Source organism: Candoia aspera, chromosome 1 (assembly GCF_035149785.1).
Source record: "Candoia aspera isolate rCanAsp1 chromosome 1, rCanAsp1.hap2, whole genome shotgun sequence".
In the NCBI taxonomy this organism is placed as follows: Eukaryota; Metazoa; Chordata; class Lepidosauria; order Squamata; family Boidae; genus Candoia; species Candoia aspera.
In genome coordinates, this window is record NC_086153.1 from 198,399,238 (window position 1) to 198,415,134 (window position 15,897).

At 40.4% G+C, this 15,897-nt stretch overlaps 2 protein-coding genes across 3 annotated transcripts in view; one reads left to right on the plus strand and one right to left on the minus strand.

The window, feature by feature from the left end:
- The window catches only part of DPP4 (dipeptidyl peptidase 4), a 77,086-nt gene extending 68,362 nt beyond the window's left edge, over window positions 1-8,724 (plus strand). Inside the window, exon 26 of one of the 2 annotated variants that reach the window (XM_063318306.1) lies at window positions 8,548-8,724. In XM_063318306.1, coding sequence (XP_063174376.1) covers window positions 8,548-8,592 — 45 coding nt within the window. In that variant the 3' untranslated portion in view covers window positions 8,593-8,724. Of the gene's footprint in view, window positions 1-1,683; window positions 1,906-8,547 lie in introns of those variants that run through there. The other variant, XM_063318305.1, reaches the window with a different exon arrangement.
- A 206-nt stretch (window positions 8,725-8,930) lies between these two features.
- SLC4A10 (solute carrier family 4 member 10) overlaps window positions 8,931-15,897 on the minus strand; it is a 118,188-nt gene continuing 111,221 nt past the window's right edge. The window contains exon 25 of the mRNA XM_063318304.1: window positions 8,931-9,053. Within this exon, the coding sequence (XP_063174374.1) occupies window positions 8,987-9,053 (67 nt within the window). The 3' untranslated portion in view covers window positions 8,931-8,986. The remainder of the gene's footprint in view (window positions 9,054-15,897) is intronic.

The following is a 15,897-nucleotide window of genomic DNA, read 5'->3' on the forward strand; positions in this document are numbered from 1 at the left end:
GATGTTTGTAACTATCCCAGTAGAAATGTTGTGGGGCCAAAATGTATTCTTCCAGATAACTACAGCCCTAGAAGCTGTAGCTTATTTTATTTTTCTTTAAAAGAATCTTCAAAGAGAAATTGGGCAGAGCAGAGAGCTTGTTGAGCATCGGGGAATGTATCTAGGTCACACTGGTGCTTGTGGGTGCTTCATGGTCTGCCAGCGCACGAAGGGCTTGCTGATGAGAGCAACTAAGCTGTTGCTATGGTTACATAAACCCTGTCTTCTCCCAAATGTTCTTACCTATCATTGAAGGTTGCAGGAGATGAATAGACCCATAAAAGTGGATGAGGGATATTTGGCCAGGCCTTCAGTTAGATTATTGGTATAGCTATGTTAATATTATCTACACCATAGTAGTATTATCTACATTATAACCAAAGGAGCATTCTCCAGCCTTGTCCCAGTCCTAACTGGGAGTTAAACACTAACCCTAACTCCAGCATACACAGCATGTGCCTGAGTCCCAACAATCAGCTTTTCTACAAAGACTGAGTATAATCCCCAAAATTTCTTTCTGGTCTAATCTAGGGTGACCAGATCTGGGCTGCAAAATCTGCAGCAGGAAACATAGGGAATCTCTAGTGATTGGCTGTTATTTAGATGTCTTCTGGGTTTCTTAGCCCAGATCTGCTCACCCTACCCAGTCAGATAATCCAAACATGCTAGATCGTAGCAGCTGAAAAAAGTATCTTGTAGCTTGTGTTTATCTCCTTTTTCCATCCATTTGGATGGGAAGGAACCTATTGTTGCCTCAAGGAACATTTTTGTACAGCCCTGCATCTTGCATAAATAGCGCATGGACTTGTTGCCTCAACCACTTCTAGCTTCCCTCATCCCAATAGGCCACTTTTAAAATTAGGCTTGGTTCCCCAACTTTAAGTGGTGGTGACTGGCTCTGGCTTCCTTTTGCTCTGGATGCTAAGGCTTAGGGCAGGGCCTTATGTGTTGAGGATTCATATGGCTAAGACAGAGGGAAAACTGAAGAACCTTTGTTCGTAATTTACATAGCATGAGGCAAGGATGAATTTCCAGTACTGAGGAGATTCCAGTCAGGTTCTCAGGCTGCAATCTTATGGTATGTAGGTCCCTGGAAGCAAATCCCCTCTCAAACAGAGACCACCTTCCCTTGCACAAGGAGACAGGCAGAAGACTGAATTGCTGCCTTTCCCTTCCATTGTTACCTACCCAACCCTCAAGAACTGATCTTGTCTTCTGACCTTCTCTGTATGCATAATATCAGATGTTGATGATGATGACCATTTGGCTTCAGTGGGACCTTTTTATATGTGAAACTTGCAAAATGCAATACAGTCCACAGTTGAAAGAGTCCTGTTAATTTTCACTACAAATTAGAGGTGGATTTTACCATTTTTAGCCCTCAAACAAACAAACAAACAAACAAAAATCAAGGCGTTCCCTTTCTTCAAATGTTTTCACTTATGTTCTGGTTTCAGTGGCATGAAAGTGTTGTTTTTACTTATCCAGCATGCTGGATGCATGTTTTATCACCTCAAGTGATAAATCGTGTTATTTGCTCTGATACAAAGCACGGGGGGGTCTGAACTACTATTCTTACAGTGCTTCGTTTTCATGACAGATTCCACCTATCATTAATACATTTTCAATACTTTCTTTTTTCAGTGGTATACAGATAAAGATCATGGAATTGGAGGAGATGCCCACAGCCATCTTTACCACCACATGAGTCATTTTATCAAACAGTGTTTTGCATTGTCATAATATTGGGAACACCTTACCTGTCTGGAGCTGGTCAGCCTTTGAAGTTTTAAGAGCACTTTTCTAGCAGATTGTCCCATTTTTCATTGGATGACCCAGTAAAGTTAATTTTTGTGGACACATGAATGACGAGAATGTGTATTTTTTTTCCCTTCTGCAATTCTCTGCAGTGATCCACTGAGCACACACCAAAGAACTGCAGAGCTCTATCATTCCTGCAGGAGCTGCTCCAGTCTTCTTTCTCAAGGACTTTTTTGCATATCAGGGTCTTAAAAATGCGAGTTTTCTTGCAGTATGCGGTCATTGGCCTGGGTGCAGAAATCTCTCCCTTACTCTCTTCTACATGGAACTGTTGTTCTTTTGAAACAAGGCTTAATTCAGGTTCATATGCTGTTCATTACGAGCTAGGGGAAAAAAATTGAATTTCTGCTTAAGTTCTCTACATACTAATTTTAGCCTAAAATTTAGCATTTCAATAGATACAACTCAGTTTTCTTTACCTAAACCTGTGTGGCAGCCCTCTGTAAACGTATGGATTTCTACCGAAATAAGCAATAGCCACCCTAAGGCGAATCAAGCTGTGACGTGAGAGCTCTGCAGTCAGACTTCTTGCTTACACGGGGAGGAAAGACAACCCCGCCCTGGAAGTTTCTAAGCCAAGGTTGCAGTTTTATAGGAATTTGCCTCCAAACAGGTAGAATAGGAGCGGAGAGACAGAAACATTAAAAATAGTTTTTCCATCTTGAACATATGGGGGGGGGGAAATTCCAGAAGTTGTAAAGCAAATTCTAGAACCGGCAATTCAGATTACTTCCAGGACATGTCCATTTGGTGATAACTTAAAAATGAAAATGCCAGCTCTTTGGATTGTTCTAGTTGCAGGGGTGGGCAGGCAGGGCCTTGCGTGAATCTGTTCCAGCTAATGATGCCAGGCTTCGATCCCAAGAATGGCAGGACACTTGGAGAACAAGCAACAGGTGCTCAGTCTGAGCATCAAGCTCTGAGCAAAGTGGAAATGTGAATGATTACATCTGGGTGCCTAACGATGGAGTTCCTTAAGGGTGTTTGTGCCAGCAGTCAGCCAGTTTTCTCCAGTCTGCTTTCTACACACTTGCTATACTAGAGGATCTCCAGTGTCCTGTCTCCAACATGCATTCAGTATGGTGGAGATTGCTTGCCCTATGTTGTTAGCCCACGCGTCGGCAGCATTTCCAGCGATGCTGCCTGCAGTGGACATGCAGATTGGGTGAGCATGACTCATGGATACGTCTCTAATCTGCCTGAAATGCACATTCCCAGGCAGGCACTAGGACAGGATGGTGGCTTCAACGAATTGGGAATGAGGGGCAAGGTTAGATGCCACAAGGTGAGAGTTAACACAGGAATTGGAAACTGCCAACTTTTTGAGCCATTGGACATTTAATGCAAACTTTTATGTATTGCATCATAGCTCATTTAGATTAACAACATCACATTTAAGCCCTGAGCTGTGTGTTTGGATCTCTGTATGCTATATGTACCCATCATACATAGGAATCATGAAAACAGCAATACAAAACATGGTTCCTGTGCTATTGTAATACAATTTATGAGAAGGGGATGCATCAGGACCTTTTCTATGCATGAAATTCATTACTGGATTTGGTAGCACAATCCTCCAAAAGCTCACTATGTCAAAAGGGAGTCTGCGCAGAGTGTTAAAATACGTTGCCTTGCAAATGTCGCTATCTTATCTGTAATGCAATAAAATCATTTTGTGCCACCAGAGACTAGAACTTGTGATTAAGCCCTTATTTGTTAGCCTCAACCACAGATGTTGCAACAAAACCAATGTTGCTCCTAACTTTGGGAAATCCTCTGGCCCACACTTTTTCCACTTTTGTAACAGGCATCAAATCATAGCTTTTCGGTTTAGTTGATCATTATTTTTATATATTATTTTAATTTGCTTTTAATTATGCTTTTATTAATTATGTTTCCCACCCTGAGAGCTGAAGGGCATTTGGAGGGCATCCAGGTTGGGAAAAGCAGAGTTAATAGGATTATACTTTAAGTCTTTTTAATGAGTGGAAAAATTAATTTATGAATATTAGCAGCTTTTCATAATTGCGACAGTTCCTATTAGTATCATGTAACAAAGTTTGTTCAGTACGTTATATTCAGTAAATCAGTGTCAAATCTTTTTCTGGCATGGTGAGTTGTCAGTGACATTAGGTGTGAATTCAAAGCAGACAAGGGAAGGAGGAGAGCTGTGCAGAGAACAAAAATCATTTTGTGATACATGTCATAAAGATTTTAAATTCAGCAGTGAAAGAAAATGTGTTCTGATTTCTTAAATGTGAAAGTTGTGCAGGAAGCTTGTTAAATAAAGCAGATATAAAGTGTAGTGTACATGTTTCTGCACCAGGAAGCAGCCCTATACTGTTACTTTTCAAATACCTTCTGCTAACTCTACTTTAAAAAAAAAAACTTCAGATGCCTGAATTTTAAAGGACAAACAAGTGATCATTCATGAAGTCCATCAAATACATACATAATTTGCTCTTATATAAATATGCATGGAATTGCAAACTTGCAGTGAAAAAAAGACTGGATTTAGTTCTACCAAGGATAACAGCATCTAATGCATGTTTAAGAAATTAGTCCCACTGGGTTCATGTAGGCTTCTCTCAAGCGTCTGCATATATAGGTCTACAATTCTACACATTTGTAATTTTATAGAACAGGAGAGCCACACACGTCCCTTAAAGGTTGCTCTGATCATGATTGCTGAACACCAGCAGCATTGTTTCTTGCCATTTTGTGGTGGGGAAAAGATGGGAACTCAAGGTTAACACATTTAACAACCCCCCACCCCCATTCCTCCTAAATCTTACCCACCTGTATGTGATATACCTTGTGTAATGTAAAGCCCTCTGCCCACATCCCTCCCAGGTAAGGGTTGCTCATCCCTAATTTCGACACGATACATATACACAGATCTTAGATTTTTAAAATTTCTGGACAGTTCTGGCAAACTATGGAGAATTGAAAATATGCTACAGTTTAATTTCAGATCATTTCATATGAGTAGAATTCATCATAATCACAATCTAGTAATAAGTAATGCTATTCTGTAGCAAATTAAACAACTTCTCCAACTTGAACTCAACTTGAACTTCTGGTGGCTTCATAGATTTGTCCATACAGCTTTCTTGGCAACAACATGTAAGCGGTCTGCCATTGTCTTCTCAACTTTTAAAAATTTCCTGATAGTCTCCCAGTCTAATCTTGATTAGCTTTTTGAGATTAGCCAAAGTCTGGTAGATGCTGTTAAAGCATCATGTTTTGATTTAGACATGAAATAGCATATGAATGTCCCTCTTTTAGGATTGTGGCAGGGTTCAATAATGAACTTTAACATTTGGATCCTGGTCCAGAGAACCGCAGGATCTAAAGATTGTGTATTTGTAATTGGTTTAGGTAAGAGAGATCTGGACTGGTTAGCACCATCTCACTGCTGCAGTGGTCATGGGAGAGCGCTGATCAGCTCTGCATGTTGGATAAATCCTTGTATAAAATCTTATTTGTAATTGTGGAAAATGTCAAAATAAATGCATTTTGCCTGCATCATAAACAATAAACATAGGCATGTTAAATATAAGCAGGAAGAACAGTTAGGATAAATATTTATTTCTGCATAACATCTCTTGAGTCATGAAAAACAATATTCACATGTACACTTAAAACTTTTTAATAAATTACATCCAAGAAATTAAGCAGTGGTGACCAGGAAATGTGAAATTAAAAGTAAATATACTACTGCCAGTTGCATTTTATTCTCTTACTGTGATTTCAAAATGTTGGGATTGATACACAAAAACAGGATAACCATTTTAAAAAAGAGCCCTCCAAAATACTGAACAGAAATAACGCAGAATGTCATTCAGTCCATGAGTTTTTAGTATCCAAAAAGCTAAACTGATCCTTCTGCAGCAACTTTTAAAAATACTAGCAGTCTCAGTTCATGGACTACTCTGCATCGCATGGCTATTAAGAGACTTGCTTGGAATGTTACAAAGGATCTTCCAGTACACAATAACAAAGCATTTTAATCTTACTAGGTCTGTACTTTGATTTAAACTTACCCATACATTTTATTCAATGCAGTTTTTTTCTTTGAAGTGACCATTTGCATTAACATGAATCTGAGGAATTCATACAATGCTGAGGGTCTTCTAAGAGAAGACTCTGGGCATTGAAAATAACTTCAGAAGCAATGCTTTTCGTTTTGTAAATCTGATTTAGCCTACTACTGGTGTGATACTGTGTTCAAAGCACAAGGCATATGGGATTGGGTAGCCTAGACTCCTACTCCACTATCACTGAACAGAGTAGCCTGTGCAGGTGGATTTGGCCCATTTCTCAGAGCAGCCACTCCCTGGCTCCTGTGGTTGAGTGGATGCTGTGGTTCTGACATGCACAATGCTACAACTTTCTCACAATAGGCAAGACTGCATTCTCTCCTAGCTGATGACAGGAGAGCACGTGTCTACAGCAAGGCCTTGGCTCCTTAATCTTGGTTCTCCATCTGCAACATGGGAATAACACAACAAATTCCCCATACAAACAGGCAGAGGAAGTCTGAAGCTGGTGGATGGATTTGACTACAAATGTAGCAGAAGCTAAGCAGGAAAGACCAGAATCTAGTCACCGCTGCTGGTACCCATTACATGGATCTAATGAGGTGGTAGGTACTACAGAAGGATGAAGCATTCCATACACAAACTGTGTTTAAAAGAAATGCTAAAGTGGTTTGTGTTAAGCCATTTCCAAATTGTAAAAAGAACCATGCCTTTTTTTTCCCTGTCCTGAAAAATCCCTATTCTTTGGTCCTATGTTCCTGCCTACATGTATATACCATGAAATTCATGACCCTTTGGAGAGAAACAGACAAAAACTTCATCTAACGAGTCCCATTTGTTCCTTGCACACACACAACTTCCAATGTATGGCACCCACTCATACATTTCAATGGAGAAGTCAGTTCAACATTTGCACCCTTTCCAAGACCCTGACTAGCAAACAAGAATCGGGGTTGATTCTCATCACTGGCAGTGCCCCTAATTCTCTTCTAGCTATGCAAATCCTGTTGCTTGTGGCTGGAGCCATGCCTGGCAGCAGAACCCAGCTAAAGATACTTCTCATATTAGGGGCAACTTGGAACTTGAAAAAGCCTGAATGTTGGAACCACATAGATATTTTTTTCCTGAACCTTGAAACCACTGGAAAGCTTGTAAGGTCTGGTTTTGTGTACAACTGTTAACACCCCCCCAGCTAAAAATATATAAAAATAGAACTTAAAATGTTTGATATTGCCTTTTTATTTTACTCTCAGCACATTCATTCCCACAGGTGATTGGAGCAATTTTTTATCCATCTGCCTTCACACAACGTGACCACTGTCTTCAAAGGTTGGCCAATTGGCTAACCTGAAAAGAGTCCAGTCTTTCACCCCCTCTTCACAAATATGCAACCACAGGCTGCTTGTGCAAGGTCCAAACATGAGCCACCAGTGGGCTTGGCTAAGGGAGAATCAGTATAGTTAGATCGCCTTAAGGAAGTTGTGCTCAGGCACCCTACTAAAACTAATGACTCCGTACTTGGCATGGCTTTACTTGACCACGGCCGAAAGTGGCCAAGAAATGGGGGGCCTTTTCAGCATATGCAACTTGCCTGAGGGGTGGACTCTCTTTCTTGTTGTTTTCTGGGGTTAAAATCTGCAGTTTGGCTATTCATAAAATCCAAGGCAATAATCACATTATATGGCTTCTACAAAAAGAGTGTGGATTCCAAATACGTGAAACAATTAAGAAAGACTAAACAAGCTATTGTGCAGAACGGAGACCTTATAAGTAACAGCCATGTCTATAAATGTCAAGACTTTCATTTCAGTGGGATTCTGACTTCAAACTTCAAACCATTTCAGTGGGATTCTGACTTCAAACTTAATTAGTAATGGGGAATAAATGAAAATACAATCAAATCACACCTTGGTCCCACTGGTATCAAAAAAAGAAGTGCATGCTTAAACAATTCCCCTGAAATCAATGGGTCTTAAAACTTTAACTACAGCTGGATTGTGCCTGGAAGCATGCACTTGAGAAAAAATGAAGTGTGTGTGTGTGTGTACAATTTATACTTGGATAAAATCCAAACTTGTCTAAAATGAGACAGGTAACATGTATTCAGAGGCTTCAAGCAATTGCCCTGTTGATCACCCTGGGTCTGGGAATGGAAGTCTTACTGAACATTTCTGTCAAGGATTATAATCCAGAAAGTTAGAAAAAATGTGTGTTATTTACCTCCACAATGCAGCTGTTTGACTTACCACTGCAACATTTAGTACAGTACAGTATAAGATACAATAGTAACAGCTTGCATTCACAACAAATGTTGTACGGATATTGCACATCAATGGATGTGGCTTTTTTCCAAACAAGATGAGAGAATGTTAACTATATTCTATATAACTTTATGTATTATATTATTTTATTTTCGCAGTTATATATAAATTTAAATATTAAATATCCAGTATTAAATCAAGGAAATTGCACAAATATAGGTCTCATCCTGTAAATCACACACACACATACAATCTTACACCACACATACAAGCCATGATTTTAAACTGGGGGGAAACTCATTAGTATGCTATGAGTTTGGAGGATCAAAGCACTCCTTATTGAAAAATAGCTCTAAAAATGAATTTTTCTTTGTTACTTTCAGGTTTCTGAAACAACTGGCCCCAAACTACACAATTCAGATGAATAAGGACTAAATCCAGTTGTGGGGTTGTTGTTGTTGTTTTTTGTCTGATATGGAAAAGCTATGAAAATAAGTTACATAGGCAAAGTAGGAAAATACTGTCCAAATCGACGGAGAGAAGTTGGAATGGAAACACTGGTTCACATCTCCAAAGGGCAACATGGGTTTCAACTGCTGGAACCCCAGCAAGGTTTCATTGGTTACCCCCATTTTCTGCATGGGCTCTGGCCAGAACCGAAGAGCAGACAGCAAACTGAAGCACACACTGCACTACTTACATTACCAGTGCTACTGTGAGATGATACACAGGTTGTACAGGGGGCAATCAAATCTGGAACATTAATGATTGCAGCACTCCCACATTTGTTTTGTTTTTTTAAACAACACACTGAGGAGCAAGTCACAGACAAGTCTCACGATCCACACCTTTCCCTGAGTCAGCTTTCTTCTCTCGTTGGCCTTCAGCACTAGTTGGGGAAGAAGAAGAGAGGACGAAATGAGTTTTGCAGTTGTATTCCCATAACCTATCGCTTTTGGGACTAAGTGAGGGACCACTCTGTCCCACCAAGTTATCAGCCTTTGCTTTCATGCTACCCTGTTCAGTCTGGGATGCAAGAACAGAAATGCAACTGTTGTTTGTGGACATATGATTACAAAGGAAACTGGTCCACATCATAGATAACTAAGGAAGGACACAACAGAGACGATTTCAAAAAATAATAAAATGAAAAAACTGACATACAAATCTGCATGCACAGAGGCAAAAAAAGATACAGTACATTGCGTGGGGATAAATAGCAATGAAAATATCTCTTGCAAAGAACAACTAGTAAGGTATTTTTAACTGCAGAAACAAGAGAACTTCATCCAAGTTACTTGTCTTATTGTTATTATTGTTGTTTATTGTCTTGAGCACCATTCTTTGACAGAAAGATGGGACAGAAAGCGTCAATCAGTAAGTACACGTACAGTAATGCTGTCTATTTTTCAGTTAATGCTGTTTAAATGCAATTTCAAGAAAGAAATCATACTTTCGGGGAAAAAATGAGAATGAGCAGATGTGCAACCTTTACAACACAACTTAACAGGATAGCTCTACTTGTAAGCAGGTTGCTCTATGGATTCTGCTATAACCTGGGTATGAAATGCATCTCTCCAACAGCTCTGTAATTCCCACTATTTAACCAGCTTACTATTATATTTTTGTTCCATCTACCTCCTTTTGATGGATTATATAAAATCATAATGGGCAACAAATATTAAAAATTTTAAAAAACTGTCAACAATTAAAAGCCTGAATTTAAAAAAAGGCTTTAACGCCTTTTTGACCAAAACCAAGAACATCGGTTCTCACCGACAAATGAATGCGAACGGGGGCTGCAAAGTGGGAACATACATCCTGTGATACTGTAAGATCAGTAATACCGTTGTCCAGTGATGCTCACTAAAAACAGCTAACCATATTCTGTGATTTTAGAACATCCCTTATTGTATAAATCTTCAAGCAAATGATAAAAAGGACCCGCTTGAAACCTACAGAAACATAACAAAATTAATTGGATGATAAATATTTAATCCTTGCTGTTCTGCAAGTACATACAGTTTATAATCCAGGTTCAATTGTTCTTATCTTCTTCAGAACCAGTCTATGATTTTAAATGTTGACACAGTGGATCAGAGCAGAAATTACAACTATCTGAACCTGAGTTAAATTCAGAGGGTGTACTCCATACAGGGTGAAATCTGGATCCAACCCAACTTGGTGTTGGTAAACGTTCTTTCCAGCCAAGTTCATCTGGTGACTTGTCCACATCATTTTCTGGGCAGCAATACCACCAAAGTCATTCTCTAGGGCAGGGTTTCTCAGCCCAGGTTCAGTGGCACCCTAGGCTTCTGCGAGAGGTCACTGGGCATTCCCTGGGAGATCACAATTTATTTAAAAAACTATTTCAAATTTGGGCAACTTCACATTAAAGAGGAAAGTTTAATTCTTTACTTTTAGTTTAAGAACACTGTTAATGCATATATACAGGCCTACCCATGAAATGAATATAATAATTTTGTATCTTCTGGCCTCTATTTGAGCCTGAATGTGCAGGGGTTCCCTGAGGCCTGAAAAACATTTCAAGGGTTCCTCCAGGGTCAAAAGGTTGAGAAAGGCTGCTCTATAGCCTTCTTCTGGGGTATTTTTCCAACTTTCTAGGCTACCTGCACTCTCTCTCTCTCTCTCTCGCTCTCTCCCATCTAAGAATGAATCTGTTCTAACCTTGCTTCACTTTCTTCCCAGCCCAGACAAGGCCAGCTAGGAATAAGGCCACCACACATTAAGACTCTGTTGTTGATATTTTATAACAACAACAAAAACCCTGTTGGGATAAAGTATTCATTAGTTCAACATACGGAACTAATGCCAGTGAAACTAGTTAGGATCAGATCCAAATAGCTTTGTTATTTTTAATGCCAAGGGATGATAAAAGTGCCCGTGAACTGTGTAGCAGACCACTTGGCCTCTGCATAGACACCGGCTGCAGTTGCTGGCGAGACATCAGGAAATCTGTTCTCTGGACCATGGGCTCTAAACCCTCAGGCCCAACACTGCCCAACAGATACCGGCCATGAAAGCCTGCACCAATAATAAAAGAATTAGTTAATTAAAAGAGTAAAAGGAAAGTCCTCCATTTTTGTATTCCTGAAGAGCCCAAGCCCTTACCTTTCCCTCTGGCAGACTTATCCATCATGCTGTTCCCTTTCAGGGCAAGAAATTTTATGCAGAGTGCAGAAAAGGCATAAGAAACAGTAAGCCAGAGAAATTAAAGGTGCCTGGTAAGAATAAGAAAATGAAACATAGCTAAGCTAAAGCTGGTTTCTATTGACGCCTCTCCATACTCCATACTCTATTGCTGCAAACTTCCTTGCTTCCACCATGTCCATGCACTGATTCCCAAGTTGCCTTTGGTTCTTTAAACTTCTCTCTTCCCTCTTTTTCAGGATCTCATCAGTTCCACCCAACCACAATTTTCTTGATCTTCCCTTTCCTCCCAATCTATTCACTCTTCCTTCACTCAGTCCTCTTTTATTTTCTCTATATCACTAAATGACCTCAACACAACCTTTTCATACTAGTCACTTACTTTGGCATTCAGACCACATACATGATCTTATTTCTTCCTGCTTTACCAGGTGTGCTTCTTAAGTAACCTGTTCCTACTGCATTCAACTTATTCCTGTGTTTCTCCTGACTCATCCAGCTCTCAGTTCCATATAGCTGAGAGGCTGTCCTTGGACCCAATGATTCTTGACAAGTACCAACCAGTCTCCAACCTACCCTTTGTGGGGAATGTTGTCAAGAAGGTGGTTGGTCTGCAGCTGATGAGAACCCTGGAAGGAACAGGTAATCTAGACCTGTTTCAGCCAAGTTTCATTTAGTAGTGAAACAGCCTTGGTCACGCTTGTTGATGACCTGTGGCAGAGCTAGGATACACAAGGTGGTGTATCCATCCTTGTGCTCCTTGATGTCTCAGCAGCTTTCAATACTATCAATCATGGTATCCTGAGCTGGTTCCACGGGTTGGGTATTTGAGGCACCATTTTACGGTGGTTCTCTTTCTTTCTCTGAGGCCAGTTCCAGTCAGTGTTCATGGGGGGGAGACATAACTCCCTAGGCCCTTCCTGTGTGGGGTGCCGCAGAGTTCTACTCTGTCTCCCCTTTTTCAACATCTACGTGGAACTGATGGGTGAGGTCATCTGCCGGTTTCAGGTTCGGTATCATCCATACACTGATGATACCCAGTTATATCTTTCAACCCCAGGCCAGCCAAGTGAGGCTGTCAAAGTTCTGTCCCAGTGCCTGGAGGCTGTGCAGGTTTGGATGGGGAGGAACTGTCTCTGATTCAGTCATACCAAGACTGAATGGCTGTGGGTGTTTGAGCTACCCAGATCTGGAGATATTCTATTTTTGACCTTGGATGGGGTAGCATTTCCTCCTTCAAGGTTGATATGCAATCTGGAGGTCTTCTTGGACTTGCAGCTCCTGGTTGAAGAGCAGGTATCAGCTGTGGTCAGGAGGGACTTTGCACAACTCCATCTGGTGTGCCAGTTGCACCCTTTCTTAGATTGGGAGGGGTCAGTCAGTCACTTATGCCCTAGTCAGCTCACGGCTTAACTGCTGCAACACATTCTACATGAGGCTGTCTTTGAAGATCACCCAGAAGCTTCAACTGGTCCAGAACACAGTGGTGCAAGCACTAATGGGCATGCCTTGGTATGCCCATATAACACCTCTGCTTCACAAGCTGCACTGGTTGACAGTTTCAAGGTGCTGGTTGTTACCTATAAAACTTTACATGGCATAGGGCCTGGTTACTTGAGGGACCACCTGTCTCCCATAACATCTGCCCAGCCAGTTCAAACCTGCAGAGTTGGGGCACTCTGGGTTCCTTCAATTAAACAATGTCATCTATCAGGACCCTGGAAGCGCACCTTCTCTGCAGCAGTGCCTGCCTTCTGGAATGAGGTTCCCCCTGAGATCCAGATAGCACCCACTCTGCTGTTGTTTGAAGAGCCTTGAAGACCTGGAGCCCTGAAGACCTTCACCCAGCCCTTTGGTGAGAAAGAGTGAGACCCCTGCTTCACTGCGCTTGTCATATGTTATCTTTATCTTTTATCTTTTATTGTTGTTATTGTAATTTCTTTCTTTGATTGTTGTGAGCCACTGAGAATCAGGCAGCATACATGTTTAATATATTATATTATTATTATGGCAGAAGCATACTCTTATATGCAGCTACTCCCACTACCTTTCTTTCAGCATTTGTGTATCTTAAATAAGTGACTTTCAATGATTCACCCCTGTCAAGCACAACTACATTGGACTTTAACTTTCCATTCTGATCCATCACTCTCTAGCATATGCTACTCTTAACGTTCATGGCAAATCATTCTGGTTCTTAAGATGGTATCAACTGTATGCAGAAGTAGACAGACATTCATATCCCAACCACCATGCCTCTAACCTCACCACTATAATTCCTTATACATTTATCCATAAATACAGTACATTAAACAAAGGACATCACACTTTTATTTTATTTATTAGATTTATATTACCGCCCCTTTCCCCCAATGGGGGACACACTTGCTTACTTTACTCCATTCTCACTAAGCACTCCATTTATTTTCACACATGCTTTATTTCCAGCATATACTTATTTTTTTCTCATATTCTGGTTTTCTCATATTCATTCATTTATTGATGCTCTGCTGAAGAGCAAACATTTATTCTGCGCACCCTCTGCCAGGCATAAAGGAGAAATTTTGGTTACCATCTCCTCTCATGCCTTCTCAATCAGAATTCTGCCCAACAACTTCCCAGGCACACGCATTCCCCTGCAGTTTTTGCATGCACTCTTACTAACTTTTCCTTTGTTTTGAGGGATAATTACAGCATTTTTCCAATTATTAAACAATCCGCACAACCATATTAACCTCCATATCTTAACGTGTCTTCAGTTAGATCATCTACTTCTGCAACCTTAGCATTTTTCAACATTCTCACAACATACATGACTACCTTTTCCCCATTTTTTTCTTGGACACTAATACTTTTAGTATTTGTTTCAATTGCACTCTTCAGCAAATTACTATCTTTCCCATACAAATCTCTAAAACACTCCTTCCAGAATTACTTCACTTCAGTTTAATCCCAAATCATTTTATCATTTTTCTTTTAATTCCATTCATTCTGCTGGATGTCTTTTTCATGCAGTTTCATGAAAGTTTCAGTTTCATGACTGCCCAAATACATTATTTTGTGATCTAATTTACTGTTGTGATCTTGGGGTGCTAGGGGGCTGATCAAGAGGTAGTATGATAAGGAATGATGGGAGCTGGGGATTCTGTTTTAGGGAAGGATGGCTATCATTCTTCCCCCTGGAAAAAAACAAACCAACCCACCAGTGACTGCAGCTGACTGCGGGAAAAGGCTGACCCTGGTCTGCAGCTATGCTACCGCAGCCTATCACCCAATGGAATGCATGAATTAATCCTAACCATGGACAGATCATCTTGTTTATGCTGCTGAGGGAGAGGGAGACCATGGCCAAAGCAGCATGCCATTTTGGGGTGACAAAATACCAGGACTCAAGCAGGACTTCGCTCCTGCTACTTCATTAAAGCTAAGAATTGTGATGAAAACTTCCAAGTTCATTTCAAAGTACATTCTCAATTTTAGTAAAACCACACAAGTTAGCAAAGTGTGATGCAAGATATTGGTGGAATGAATGTGCATGCACCCATGCAGCTTTCCAAATGTGCTTTTCATATCTTTTTGAAGTAAATTTTGTCTCCCCAAAATTCACACACAGTATGCTTGCAAAGTTTTCAAAAGTTACCACACAATAACAATCAAGGCAGAGGTTTGGGGAGAGGAGCTTACCTTTGGGAAATCAGCTTCTAGAGAGATTAGGAAGGGGAGCTTATGATAGAAATGTGATAATGGAACAATTAAGTAGAAAATCATGTTAATTCAGAATGAATGGCAGTTGAGGGAAACAGTAGTTAAACAAGATTGCACATATGATCAACTCAACATCATCCTACATAGAGATACATGCCACCCTAATAAACCTGCCCCTTGCCCAGAGGCCCAGCAGCCTTTGAAGATGGAAGAATGGAGAAAGGGCCACTTCGATGCCTGCATTCTCTACACCGATTGTCCAGACAGAAGCTACTTTGAGACATGTTCTCATGGGAAGGGGCCTGTTCAACTGTTGCTTATATAAATATTACATATTTCTTTATGATATTTTATTCTAATAGGAAAGCTTTCTTTGACTCTTTCCTGCCTGTCACCTAGGAGCAGCAATTCTATCAGATTTTCTGAATTGTTTCCACCCTGGAACACAGTGTAATTTAAAGAAATGGTCCCATTATTTGTCTCCCTCCACCCCACACCTCCTTCCTGTTTTCCTTTTGTGTTGTACCTATTAGATTGTAAACCTGAAGGCAGAAACTATTTGATGGTTTTGTTTTTTAAAAAAGTCATTTGTAATACCCTTCCCAATCAATTTGCACCAGATAACAGACCAATTCTGGTTGGTATGAGGACCAGCTTATATCCACCAGAATCTCGGTAGCAGCCAGTAATTCAGCTCAGTCTTTAAAAAGGTGACGACAGGAGCGACTGACCAGATCCATCATAATGAATGAGGCAGGCGGTCCTATAACATTATTAGCACAAGACTCTGGTGCTAGTTGTACTAGTTTATAAAGGATGTCAGATGCTTGCTGCTGTACTATAATTATATTAAGAGA